The sequence below is a fragment of the Epithele typhae genome, assembly GCF_022376455.1.
Source record: "Epithele typhae strain CBS 203.58 chromosome Unknown BXZ73scaffold_106, whole genome shotgun sequence".
Classification (NCBI taxonomy): Eukaryota; Fungi; Basidiomycota; class Agaricomycetes; order Polyporales; family Epitheliaceae; genus Epithele; species Epithele typhae.
The window spans coordinates 9557-22855 of record NW_025954297.1 but is presented as its reverse complement, the minus strand read 5'-3'; the positions used below and the strand labels follow the sequence as shown (position 1 = coordinate 22855).

The 13299-nt window shown below is 59.0% G+C and overlaps 5 protein-coding genes across 5 annotated transcripts; 1 reads left to right on the top strand and 4 right to left on the bottom strand.

The window, feature by feature from the left end:
* Positions 1 to 205: 205 nt before the first annotated feature.
* On the bottom strand, positions 206 to 1741 carry BXZ73DRAFT_56066 (PapD-like protein; the record flags this gene model as incomplete). Its single annotated transcript, XM_048021426.1, has 5 exons — positions 206 to 1087; positions 1149 to 1264; positions 1320 to 1380; positions 1484 to 1574; positions 1695 to 1741. 5 exons carry the CDS (start codon positions 1739 to 1741, stop codon positions 206 to 208), a joined length of 1197 nt encoding a protein of 398 aa, XP_047871942.1.
* Positions 1742 to 2241: 500 nt separating this feature from the next.
* Positions 2242 to 3585, bottom strand: BXZ73DRAFT_56056 (uncharacterized protein; the record flags this gene model as incomplete). The annotated part of the gene is made up of 8 exons (XM_048021423.1): positions 2242 to 2324; positions 2378 to 2415; positions 2471 to 2739; positions 2800 to 3010; positions 3065 to 3162; positions 3216 to 3239; positions 3294 to 3366; positions 3416 to 3585. The coding sequence occupies 8 exons, from the start codon at positions 3583 to 3585 to the stop codon at positions 2242 to 2244; spliced, it is 966 nt and encodes a 321-aa protein (XP_047871941.1).
* Positions 3586 to 3972: 387 nt separating this feature from the next.
* Positions 3973 to 5824, top strand: BXZ73DRAFT_6288 (uncharacterized protein; the record flags this gene model as incomplete). The annotated part of the gene is made up of 5 exons (XM_048021748.1): positions 3973 to 4224; positions 4278 to 5268; positions 5323 to 5511; positions 5572 to 5741; positions 5792 to 5824. Coding segments are annotated over 5 exons (1635 nt in total), but the record flags the coding sequence as incomplete, so codon positions are not given.
* An 886-nt stretch (positions 5825 to 6710) lies between these two features.
* On the bottom strand, positions 6711 to 9257 carry BXZ73DRAFT_107312 (uncharacterized protein; the record flags this gene model as incomplete). Its single annotated transcript, XM_048016873.1, has 4 exons — positions 6711 to 7433; positions 7485 to 7654; positions 7952 to 8861; positions 8988 to 9257. 4 exons carry the CDS (start codon positions 9255 to 9257, stop codon positions 6711 to 6713), a joined length of 2073 nt encoding a protein of 690 aa, XP_047871939.1.
* Positions 9258 to 9603: 346 nt separating this feature from the next.
* Positions 9604 to 11943, bottom strand: BXZ73DRAFT_107311 (uncharacterized protein; the record flags this gene model as incomplete). The annotated part of the gene is made up of 4 exons (XM_048016872.1): positions 9604 to 10464; positions 10873 to 11367; positions 11419 to 11880; positions 11935 to 11943. The coding sequence occupies 4 exons, from the start codon at positions 11941 to 11943 to the stop codon at positions 9604 to 9606; spliced, it is 1827 nt and encodes a 608-aa protein (XP_047871938.1).
* Between the last annotated feature and the right edge of the window lie 1356 nt (positions 11944 to 13299).

Sequence of the window (13299 nt, the reverse complement as noted above, 5' to 3'; positions counted from 1 at the left end):
CGGCGAGGGCGGCACCTCCTTCGCGGGGTCCGGGAAAACGCGATAGAATAACAGACCAAGGAGGCGCAAGGTAAGAAGGACAGGGGAAGGGAAGGGGAATGCAAATAAGTAGGGAAACGAGAAGGAGAACAACACTCAAGGACAATATTGTGAGCGACGTTCAGTACTAGCACCAGCACCCATGGACAATCCACCACGCCCGCACTCAGAAGAAGAGGTAGGTCGTGACGAACACACCGAGCGCGATGATGATCACGACCTGTAATGGGACGCCGTCCGGCGCCGCGATTTCGCTCCCGACGTAGCTGCCAACCTCGGTGCGGCCGTCGTACTCGCTCCGGCCGTCGTAGGTCCCCTCGCTGCCGTCGTCCGACATCGCCGCCGTCGTGCCTCCGCCGCGCCTGCTCCGGTGCCGCATCTCCGACGCGCCAGTGACGCTTGTTGGTGCGACCGACGGCTCGGGCATGGACGCGATAAGTTGTCGCAGACGCTCGATCTCGTGGTGCGCATCCTCGAGCTTCTTGACCAACTTCGGGTTCGGGTCGACGATAACCTCTCGCACGATCGGTGCTGGCGCGGGCGCAGGGACGGGGGCAGGTGCGGGCGCTGGCGCGGGGATTTCGCGAAGAACAGGAGCAGGAGCAGGGGCGGGCGCGGGGGGCGAGGGAGCAGGAGGCGGAACGTGTACTAAAACAATGACCTCTTCAAACGCCGGCGCTGCGGGGACTTCTGGGGGAGAGACGGTGACATGAGGGGGTTCCGGAGGCGTCGAGGGCGCGTCATGATGGATTTCGGGCTGCGCATGGGCGTGTTCGGTCTCCTCGCCGTTGGCGTGGCCGTTGGTGTAGGGGTTTTGGCGCACGGTCGCATAGTTCTGCGTGGCGGAGCGCGGCGCGGGTGAGGATGCGAGTGGGGCGGGCGCGAGATAGGGGAGCAAAGGAGAGGGACTCACGTCTTGTCCGGGGACGCTCAATAGTGAGCTCATGTTCGCATGGGACTCGTCCTCCTCCGGCACGGTCTGGCCCTCAGGGGGCAGATAGACCACACGAATCTTCTGGGAGTGCACCTCGTCGCCTTCCACGTTCCACTGCAGGCCGGTGATGATGAATTTGATTACTCAGCGAGAGCAGCAGAAAAGGGAAACGAACCATTTCTTGGAGGGACATGGCCTCCTTGTCGGGGCTGATGACGGTGCTCTGGATGAGGAACTTGTCCTTGCACTTCGCGTTCGTGGGCAGATCCTCCTTCATTGCCTGCAACATCACTGTTGGGGGGCGCGCTCAGCCTGGACAGCGGCAGAGGCGGAGAGTGCCACGTACCTGCAACCTCGACGGTCTCGCCAGGCTCGACGCGCCCCGAGTTCGGCCTTACGCAGTAAAGCTATCGGCATCAGACGGACGGGCGGGCGGGCGGTGGGGACAGCGAGCAACGGCGGGTGGGGCGGTCAGGGACTGGAAAGAACGTTGGTGTTGGAGATGCTCACCTTGGGGGCGGTGGTCTTGACCTTGAACGCAACCGGTTGCGTGTTGTTGTTCGTGATCTGGAGCGCACGCTTGACGGACTGGGTGAACGGCCTGCATCGTCCGAACGCGGCGGGGCGGGTGACGGGCGGAGAGAAAATGGGGCAGGGCGGGTGGCAGCAGCGAAGGGGGGCGCGGCGGTCAGTAGAGAGAGAGGGTGCGGGTGCGCGCGACGCACGGTTGAACCCCAGGACGCTGCTGGGGTTGAGGGAGACGGACATTTTGGCAGGGCGGAGGGGCGGGAGCGAGTGGAGTGTGGGAGAGACGATAGGGTGAGAGAGGCGACTCGACGCTGATGACACCCGCCCCCAGGCGCCCGCGCTCTGGTGCCCGAACCGCGTGCCCCGCGCACCCCTCCCATTATTCCTGCCTCTCTCCCCGCGACCCCCCATTCCGTCCTCCCCGGCCTGAGGGCTGTCCTCCGCAGGCCTCCCGCGGCCGTGCCTACCTTCGCGGCTGCCCGGTGCAACGCACGAGCCGTCCGCGCGCACCGCCGCTGCGGAAATGAACACGCCCCTCGCACACGAGTCTCCACCGCGTGTACGCTTCTCCTCGGCCATCCAAGTTCCACACCGGGTCCGGCGGGCTTCCCTGAAAGCGTGCTGTGTATGAACCAAACGCGACGCGCACGCCAAACGGGCCCCAGGCACAAATGAATTCATATTCCGTTCGGAAAGTCTACAGTAGTCTCCCCTCGCCCGCCCACACCGAACGGCGCATGCTAGACCTGCGACGCACGCATGAGCTCGGTCCGAATCGCTCCCGCCATAAGGCGGTGGACGTGCTCAGTGATATGCCCTGTGTCTGCTTGCGGAATCAGACGTTGACGCCGTGAACATTCAAACACAGATACGGACTGTACCAGAAAAAACCCGGGTCCGTGCACTGGCAAAAGCTGCCGAAACTATGAGCCTCCCTCGCTCGGAACGTGCTCTATATGTACGACCCACCCGGTGATGTTCGTGAAGCCAAAGGCCTCGGCGTTGTCGAGGACCTCCCCAAACCACTTGTTGGCGTCGAACGAAACGACGGTGATGTCCGGGTGCGCGTCCGCAAACGCAGCCTGGTGCGTCGCCAGAGCGGCGTTGTAGTCCGCGATGTGCTGCGCGTACGTCGCGATGGCCGCGGGCGACTTCCCGAGTGCGCCGGGAGAGCGGTCCAAGGTGGGGACGTTGATGAAGAGGTACGCGCCGCGGAGGTTGTGGGCGTACGCGTTTTGCTGGCACACGAGATCATGTCAGAGAGATTGAGTGCTGCATGCGAAAGATGGGACGCGCACAACGGCACCGAACAGAGCCTCCATCTCCTGCTCCCAGAATGTCGGGAAGTCGAGGGTGGTGTTCGCCTGCGTGTCTCCGGTGTCGTTGATGCCGATGAACCAGGCTACGACTGTCTCGTCGGGCGGGTGCGGTACGACGTGGGAGGCGTATTTTTCCCACTGCACCACCTCGTCGACAAGGGCAACCGTGTAATCGTGATGCAGAGGAAGCCTGGCCAGGTTCCGTTAGCGGCAGGGATTCAAGGTGGATGCCACGAGGACTCACAGGTCTTTGCTGATGTCAGCACCCGCGAATGCAAAGTTCCAAAGTTGTCGTGAACATGCCGAGGGTTTCCCGGAGAAGCAACCGGTAAGGAACTCCGTCTGTTTCTAGGGGTCACCGTTTGTTTCGAGCAGTCCGTCAAATTGCTACTTACCCAGTTAGATCCGTCTGAACTTGTCTGCGGCCGAAGGGTCAGTTTACGCGACAGATAAAAAACCGATGTGGTACGCACGTTCTTCGGGATTATCTCATTCTGCAGCAGTTGTTGTGGGGTAAACGAGAAGTCGAACGCGTCGCCTATGAAGCTGCGGGGGGTGTTGGAGTGCAGAAATAGTCGTAAAGATGAAAGCTTACCTGAAGTTGGCGTGGCCCTCAGTTCCCTGCACAAATGTGTAAGAGTCCCCGAACGCATAGAAGTATTTGGTCTTCCGCCAGTTGAACTTGTGGGTGCCCTGGGACGAAGCAGCTGCAGCGAGCCCGGAGAAAGCTAGAAGCGTCGCAATAAACGCAGCGAGAGGAGACATGGGTAACGCGCGAGACGTATACCATCGCGTCCATGTCTCATATACAGAAGAGGAGGCCAGCTGATGTGGGGGGTGACCTCGGGTGTGCGGAAGGGGCGACGAGTGCGGGCCGTTGGGATGATAAGGTGAACGTCGAGCGAACCGCAGACGGCAAGCGTTCCTAGACGAACAGATCACATGGGGAATTTCTCCGGCTCTGTGTAGAGTGGAGGGGCAGGGACGAGGCGGGAGGTCGTGGTCATGGATCAAGTAGGCGCGGCGGCAGAGATATCCGGCCTGACTCGGCCCGGACGGCACAGGGGGTATCCACCAACAGCCACCAACCCCTCTCGTGGATTCCACTACAAGCAAGATGATAGGGGAGACCCGAGCGACCTCTCCATGGCTGTCTACGACGTCCCTGCGTGTCTCCAACCTGCTCGCTCTCTCGCAGACGATCTCGACCACCGCCGTGCCAGGGCTCGATACGATGGCGCACACATTGCACGCTGGATTGTGGGACCAATGCCACCTTCTCTCTTCATCGACACCTTTCTTCCTCGCACATCAGAGGATCAGTCAGAATCCCCAAGCATGATGCGGGCATTCAGCAAGGTACCACAGGAGGCAGAAAGCAGCGAGCCGATCTGTCGGACCATGGTATGTCCTTCACGGATCGCCTGCACACCCCCAAATAATTCTTGTGCACCCAGCTCGCAGCTCTCAGACACAAGAAACCCAATCCCTGCCCTGGCTTCGTTTTTGAGAAGACGCCAATGCCCGATGTGCACCTCGACGCCTCGGGTCCCACCAAGCCGAGCATATCTTGCTACAAGTCGCAGAACCACGGAAGAGTGCAAGGTTCCGACAAAGCCTTGTCTGTCAAGTTCGGCTACACCGAGCTCTTGTTCGACATCTCCCCACAACCTGCCCACGACTTCTTCGTCGACCCTCCTGCCCGCCTCAAGAGACCTGCCCGCCAGGAGTTCCTCTCGCACTCCGACAGCAAGCGAAAGCAAACGTCTATCGAAGAACTCTTTGGCCAACACCTGTCTTATGCCACCGAGGTCTTCGCCCGCCAGCAGCGTGTCTTCATCTTTACCGTGCTCATGTATGGGTCTCTCGCCCGGCTGCTCAGGTGGGATCGCTCAGGATGCGTGGTAACGAGAGCCTTGGACGTGCGCGCCGAAGCAGACGTACTCTGCACCTTCCTATGGCGGTTCTCACATGCCTCGGACGCTGGTCGGGGTCACGACACTTCTGTGGGGCAAGTCAACTCGGAAGACGAAGCGCTCTTTGCAGACGCCATTCGAGGATACGTGCGTTCTCAGATCGCCGAGGGCGAAGATCTGGAGCAGGTGGTCAAGCAGCACTACTCCCCGCACCACGTCTACTCGACCCACGTCCTCCAACGCCAGTCCCCTATGTGCGAAGAGAACACACGGAGGTTCTTGTTCTCTCGACCAGCCGCGAGTTCCTCCTCTGTGACGGGCCGTGGAACTCGGGGATACTGGGCACTCGACGTGGCCACCGGCAAGGTGGTGTTCGTGAAGGACACCTGGCGTGACAGTCCTCTGGCGGATGTGGAAGGGGACATACTACAGCAGCTGAACGAAGCCGGGGTATCGTTCGTGCCGTCGTTCGTGTGGCACGGGGATGTCTCCTCCCTCGATGAATATCCGGAAGGGCAGCGGCCACTGCGCAGTAAGTGACCTGACTGTCTCACTCTTCTGGAGTCTAACCGCTCATTTATCCCAGAGGCCGAGATTCAGTCGACCGTGACTAACACTCTTTGTGAACAAAAGTGGGTCTGTCGCGTCAATGGATGTCTCCCACGTATCTCGCAGCGGCGTCACTACAGGCTAGTGATGGGGACTGTAGGGATGCCGATGAGCACGTTGCGGGGCACTGCAGAACTCCTACACGCAACACACGATGTTTTCACAGGTGATTGGGGAGAACGACGTGTACCGATGGTTGAGCGGACTGACGAAATTGGGCGTGCAGCGATGCGAGAAGCGTCGGCCAAAGACAATCGCATCCATCGAGACATCAGCGTGGGGAACATAGTCCTGGTCAAAGAGGCGGATGCAGATATCCGTCGGGGTTACTTGATCGACTGGGAAACATCATGCAAGATCAACGAACACGGTGAAGCGATTGAAGTCGGACGAGTGGTGAGTGCGTCGCGGTACTGATTCTGCGCATTCTGACCTCGTATGTGCAGGGCACGTGGCGATTCATGTCCATACGCGTGCTGTGTGGATCAAGGAGGACCAAGGGCGCCTCAAATTCGTGGACGACATGGAATCCTTCTCTACGTCGTGATGTACAGCGCTCTGATGTGGCAGCCGCACCATTTCCCCGCCTCGCGGTCTCAAGAATCGTAGGCCATGTCTTCGACCTATACACCGTATCCCGGCCTTGAACTGTTCAACGGCGGATCCGGTAAAATTGCGAACGCACAATTCGGTCGCGGGTGTTCGGCCGCCTTCAAAAGTCCGGCGTTCGCCAAATGGCTCTCGGACATGATGGCTACCACGCCCCGGTCGACGATGACGAAGCGTACAGAGACAAGTGGCAGAACACGGAGTTCATATACGACTACTGGAGCGACTTCCTCCGCCTGCACTCGTTGGAGCGGGACAACCGCGTGGACAACCTGGCCGGGTACTCGGAACCACCTGACCTTTCACTATCCACGATCGAGCGCGAACCTTCCTTTCCAGCGACAACGAGCCGGGAACACTCGGATGCGGAATTATCGCCGCCGACGAACGAGAGAGTCTGCAGCGGAGGCGCAGAAGCGCAAACGCGAGTCGTCTCAGCCGTCAGCTCCGAGTCGCCGTAGTTTTCGGATCAAGGAGAAGGAGGAGGCACGAGCGCAGGCGCAAGCCAGACGCAAGCCGGGCTGGACGGTGCGAGCGTGGTCGCGGATCGTCAGGCCGGGGCCGGAAGGGAAGGCGAACCCGTGGCCGTGTCCGGTCCTGACGAACATCTATGCCAGGGTTGCATTCCATCGTTTTACGCTACATGTTGCGGTTGTTGTGGAATACTGTAAACTTCTATGTTCACTACTACTACGTATCTAGTCGTGACCGATTAATGATGAAATGAACGAGATAATCATACCCCGCCCGTCCCGTCTAGACTCGAGAATTCGCCATGGCCTGTCCGTAGCTCCTGGATTCGAGCACTGCGACGCAAGACGACCGGGCCGAATACCCCACTGCTTTCGCCCGTTTCTTCCTCGCCGGCTGCGCAGATGGAGATGACGATCGTTGGCGTTTGCTCGATGGTTCCTTCACGGCCATCATGGCCTCGGTCGCCGTTGAAGGCTCGCAGGACGGCGAATGGCGCGGCGACCAGTCGACCGTCCACCTCGTCATTGATCTTGTATCGCAATCGTCGATGTGGTCCAACACGTGTTCCGCGCGATTCGACGGCTCGAGCGCGTGAGTGGCAAGGAAATCCGTCCAAAACTTGTCCACGTGAGCCGCCGTCCACTTGCCCCGAAACTCGTCACCGTGGCTGTGGAGAGGAGCGTGGAAGGCCATCATGGCGTCAAGCCATTCCCTCAAAGCGAGGCTGTCGAATTCGACGCCGTTGGTATAGTCCCGCCCCGTGGCGTTGTAGGTCTTGCACGTCCCGCCAAAGATGTAGCCTCCGGGGTGTTTGAACTCGAAGTTGAACATTAAAAGACACGAGTCGAGTACGCGGCGGGGGAGGTCGTGCGGTTGCCACAAGAATGCGCTGTAGATGACCACATAAAGCATGGATTCCATGTCGTCTAGGAACGTGTGCCGGGGGTTGATACCGAGCCCCCAATCCCATTCCAGGAGGCGGATCGACGTAAACTTCCAGGTGCCCTATCGTGTCTCCCTTCAGCCTTGTGTGGAAAGACAAAACGGGAGACTCACCACCCGCCCAGGTTCAACCGCATCTCCATGCTCGTCCACTCGGCACGACGTCTCCCAATCGATTAGGTACCCCTTTCGAATATCGTTATTTGGCTCCCGCACGAGGATGATGTTTCCGGTGCTGATGTCGCGGTGGATTCTACTGTCCTTCTCCAGCGTATCGTTCATTGCTGCAGCAAAAGTTGTCAGGACTCGGAGGACATACGTGATGTACCGCAGAGCCGTACCTGTGAAAACATCGTGGCACGAGTGCAACAACTCTTGCGTCCCAAGCTGGGTCTCGAACGATCGCCCGACAGTTCCGACAACGAGCCTGTAGTGTCGGCGCCGAGTCAACTGAGTCCTTCTTCCGTTGATGCGCCCAAACAGGCACGCCCAGCTTGTCTGCCCTCGTCGATTGTACCTCGTCCTCTACCCGCAGTCAGAGACAGCAGTGCAGATTCCAGAAGAAAGGCCTAGTGACTCACGGTCCAGTGGGCGCGGGGGCTCCGGATATCGATCCAAACCCGAGACGTCCCCGTGCCACACGAAAGAAGGCACATTTCGTACCCCGATATCCCACAGTCGCCGCACGATGTCCCCCTCGATCTCGTGGGTGCTGTACCGCCATGTGTCCTTGAGGAACACAACATTTTTGGTCCATACATCGTATGCCCAGTAGCCCCGCGTTCCAGGCCCGGCCAGCCAACGCGACGAAACTACTGGACGGGAGAATATGAACCTTCGTGTGTGTCCTTCGTCTGCGCTGAGACCGTCGTACAGGATGTTGGTCGCGAATAACTGTCCTGGCGCGTAATGCTGCTTGACCGCGTGCTCTAGATCTTCCCCGGGGTTGAGCTGGGTCCACATGTACTCACGGATACCGTCCCGGAACCAACCCTCCTCCTCTGGCAGCGCGTACTCCACTGTGGTGTCGTGCCCGCGACCAGAGTCTGTAGCTTGAGAGAACCGCCACAGGAACTCGCACAGGATGTCGGGATCGGTACGAATGTCGAATGCTTCGGAGACCACGCATCCGGCGTGGTCCCAGTGCAGGAGGCGGACACGAGACCCGTGCATAGCAACAGTGAAGAGGAAGTGTCGCGACTGTCGAGCGAAGACCTCCACGACGTACGCGACATGCTGGCCGAACATGTCTTGCACATACAGGAACTTCTGGCGATCCGCCAACCTTGAGAGCAGTTCATGCGTGTGCCGATCGGTCGCGTCCGGGGGAGGGTCGTGGAAGAGGTCTCGTTGGGGGTCGGGGCAGATGTCGATGAACAGCTCTGCGTACCCGAAGTCGATGCGCGAAGACCTTGCACGACGGTCGCATTGGACGGCTTGTAGCAGCAAACGTGGGGCTTCATGTGACCTCGTCGGTTCGGGTAGAGGCACCTGGCGGCTGCTACTTTGAACACGAAGCCCGGGCATCGAGTCTTGTGCTTCGTGTGTTTATTTAAAGCTGCGGCCTTTGGCGCGGGTGAAGCACGGGTAGCGAAACGACTACTGGTAGTCACTCACCAATGGCTCGTAGATATCTGCGGCTCTCTTTGCTTGGTAGGGTACGAGCTTGAAAGCGTCTCTGCTCGGTAGGCGGTGGGAGTGGTCGTCCGCAGTAGGAACGACGGGGAGGAAGTGGTCGATGAATTCGAAGAGAGGCATCGGCCCGAGGATTTCGTTCATGATGTCAGAAACGTGCCCTTTTGCGCGAAGCCTCGCATGTTCTGGTTCCAGGTCTGCAGTTTGGGAGAGCGTCGGCTCAATGTTCATGGGCAGATTGTAGACGGGCATGGCGGGCTGCACAAAGGGGAATGAAGCCGGTGTATGATGTATAGGGTCGTAGAACAAGGATTCACAAAACGGGAGGAGTACAAGAATAATAAAGCTGAGGTGCGCCTGCAGAGGCCGCCGCCGTCTCGAGGCGCCAACTCGGACACGGACCCCGACCACCGGCTTCTGTCCAGCCTGCCAGGCTCTCAGATCTCAGTGGCACCACCACCCTCCTCGGTCTTAGTAAATCTCCACTTGTTCAACTTCGTCTTATAATTGTAGTTCGCAGCCAAAAATGTCATATCTGTCCCACGATACTACTGTAGTTCCACCGCACTATAAAACTGGATAGCGGAGCGACGGCGTCCTACTTGGAGTTGCCGGAACCTCGACGGACAGATCCAACAGGGCGAGAGCTGAGCAAAGTGACTGGTGCGGCGCGCACATTCGCTTGGGCTAGCGACCCCACAGCTTTGAGTCGCTTGCTCACCCGACGCTCCAGACTCGGTTGCTCCTCAGTCGGCGACCGGTCGCGTTTACCCAGCGTCTGGTCCTCCGCATTTTCGTTGTGCCCTTCGCGATTCTCCATGTCTGGCGGCGACCGATTGAGAATCTCGAGAAGCCAGCCCCCAGCCTCTTCTCTTGCTCGTTCGGCGAGAAGGGTCATCCTTCGAGCGTGCCTCGCGATCGCCTCGGCGCGCTCACCTGTCGTCGTATCGGGGAATAGCGGCTGTCGGTCGTGGGTGTCTGAAGTGGCCTCCAAGCCGTCGTCCGTAATGACCGGGTGCTCCTGCCGATTGTTGGTCTCCAGGCTGGAGGAGTGCTCGCGCAGGAATTGGGTCCAGAAGTCGTAAATGAAGCCGGGCTTGTTCCATGTGTCGTCAGCCTTACGGCCGGCAGGGGAGTGGTAGTTCATCATCATGTCGAGCCAGGTGGCGAGATCCTTGCTCAGGAACCTGTGGCCAGTGACGGAGAGTCGGTACTCGGCATTGCTGATCTTTCCCGAACCGCCAAAGACTTCATTTTCGGCAGTGTACTCCTCTGTCTGATCAAATATGAATGCGAAGATGCCTGCCAGTTCTCGCCGGTGGATCTTGTGCGGTTGCCACAGCAATGCCATGCAGATCACCACATACAAAAGGGACTCCATGTCGTCCTCAAAACGATGTTGGCCTTCGTAGTCGTGTGACCAGGAGAGGACCCGGATGGACATGTATCGCCATGTGCCCTGGACAGACGTCAGCGACCAAAAATACAAGGGGAAAAAGTGCTCACAACTCGACCATGATATATTGCATTACCGTCTGAATCGACTACGCAGGATGTTTCCCAGTCGTGTCCTTCTCCAGCGCATCGTTCATCGCTGCTCGGTGTCTGGTCAGCGCATGTGCGTGAAGTTCCGACAACCTTACCGGTGAACACATCATGCGTCGCCGACAACAACTCCTTGGCGCCCTGTACGGTTTTCAGCGGCATCCCTACGGTCCCCATCACGAGTCGGTAGTGCCGCCGTTCCGCTTTCCGAGGTGGCTTTCCAGCTACGCGGCAAACCCAGGGCTCTGAAACCATTGTATGAGTAACTGTAGACTGAACTTGGCTTCCTGAAAAGAGTCATGAGCAGCATTCCTTAACGCACGAAGGCGGTGAAATGCCTACTTGACAAACGGCGACGTTCCTCCGGGTACACCTCCATCCTCGACACGTCCCCGTGCCAAACAAAAGATGGAACGAACCGTACGCCCATGTCGTCCAGACGGCGTAGTGTGTCCCCTTGCACCTCCTCCACACCGCTATGCCGCCACGTGTCCTTGATGAAAACGATCTTCTTCATTGTGACGTCCACTGCCCAGTAGCCGCGTGTACCAGGGCCAGCCAAGGATCTGGATGACGCCGCTGGGCGAGAGAAGACGAACTTGCGCGTGTTCTCATCGGCTGCGGAGAGACGGTGATGGAGGATGTCCGTTGTGTAGACACGACCGGGGACATAATGCTGCCCGACGGCCTTCTCCAGATCTTCGTAGTCGGCGATTTGGAGCTGGAGATGCTGGCGTAGGACTCCGGCGAAGAGCTCCTCCTCAGCCTGCAGCGCGTGCTTGACGGAAGTGTCGTGTCCTCGTCCCGCGTCGGTCGCCTGCGAGAATCACCAGAGGAACTCGCAGAGCACGTCCTGGTGCGTGCGCACGTCGAAACCCTCCGTGACGACGCAGCCTGCACGGTCCCAGCGCAGCAGGCGTGTTCGCGAGCCGTGCATGATGACGGTGAACAGTAAGCATCGCGGCTGACGATCGAAGATCTCCGCGACGTAGGAGACGTGCTGGCCAAAGAGGTCATGGATGGAGACGTTTTTGCGATTACTGGGCGAGAACGACAGGAGCTCGTGGTCTACTGAGCCCCTCGGAGGGTCGGTGAACGCGTCGCGCGCGGGGTCAGGAGAGATGTCGATGAACAGCTCGGCAAAGCCAAAGTCGACCCGAGATGAGGGCTCCGCCGCTCGAACGATGTCGTGGTTGCTTCGGGTGTAACAGCAGATATCGGGCTTCATGAATCCGCGGCGGTCTTGGCGTACGCTGTGTGTGGCGGCAATCTCGAAGACAAAGCCGGGGCACCGGGACTTGTGTTTGGTCGCATGGTTCAAAGCCGCAGCCTGCAAGCGTGACACTCTGCATGGTGATCTATCGCTTCTTACAAAAGGACTCACCATCGGCATGTGTATCTCTTCGTTCGTCTCCACTCTGGCCGGAACTTTGCTGAAGGCACCTTTTCCCGCGAGCCGTTGACTGAGGTCTTCAGGGGTGGGACAAGGCAGAAAGGCGGCGGTAAACTGGGATGGGGCATTGGGCCTACTAACCACTGCCTGATGTCGGCGCCATATATCTTGGCTCTTGCTCTTGCTTTCTCGACTTCCACGTTGTCCGAGTCTCCGAGAGCAGGGTTGAACCGGGTCGGAATATTGTGAACGCATCCAGACGGGGCGACCATCTGGGTGTACTTGGAGACGGTGGGTGAGAGGGCGGATGGTGTTTGGTGAAGTACAGTGAGAGGGGAAAGAAGCAGACCTTGGACGCAGAGCCGGATCTTGAGGAATTCGCCACCCCCACCGTCGCCACACATTTGGTTACAGGCCGAAGCGGTGATTGGAATGGGTATCGACTCGAGTACAAAAGCACCATCGCGGCTTGTTGTCCCAGACTTCTCCTGACGTGCTTGTTCCTTCCGCATAGGTTGGTTGCGCTGGGGCCGCTTCATCGTCGTCGCCACCTGGTCCGTTTCCGTCCCCCGAATTCCTGGGCGTGGTTCCTCTTACCGCACAGGCCACTGTCCAAACGGCACCCTTGACCAGGAGGCGAGAGTATCCACGATGAGTCAGTCGCCGCATCTTCCGCCGTAGCATTCTTCGCTGTCTTGAACGGACTTGACGATGGTTCATTCATTGGGAGGGAGATCACAAAGAGAAGATGACGAGCAGGGAGAATTCAGTGTACGCTGCCATGCGAGATCTTCAAGCTCAAGCGCTCAAGCTTGAGCTTGAAAGCTTGAAGCTAGGCCGAGCCGCGTTCTCACAGTTTGCCGCAAGCTTGGCCGGTGCTCAAGCGCTCACTCGTCCGTTGTCCAGCCAGTACTGGTGCACACATACGGTGGTCATTCCGACCTCGCCGCTCGCCTTCGCCGCCTCGGCATCATCACTCCTACAGGGTGTCCCCAGCCGGAGAAGGCGTCAGAGGGGACACTCTGGCATCCGACAGCCACAAGTAGGAGCCATCGACTCCGATCGAGTCGACACAAGGCTCCTCCAGCTTCCGCCTCTTGACCGCCGGGCCCGACGAGGATGGGGCCGAGCCGGCAGATCGCTTCGTTGGTACACTGAGGGAAGTAACGGGCGGCGCTACGCCAGTGTCCGACTCCGTCGTCGCATGAATGGCGCAGGTCGAGCACTTACCAACGGGTGGTATGTACCACGCTATCTCTGTCTGGGGCGTGCCGGCACCTTGTCGAATGCACACTTCGACGGGGGCATGTCTTTGGTCAAACCCTCACAGAAGCGCAAGAAGTCCCCCAGGAACGT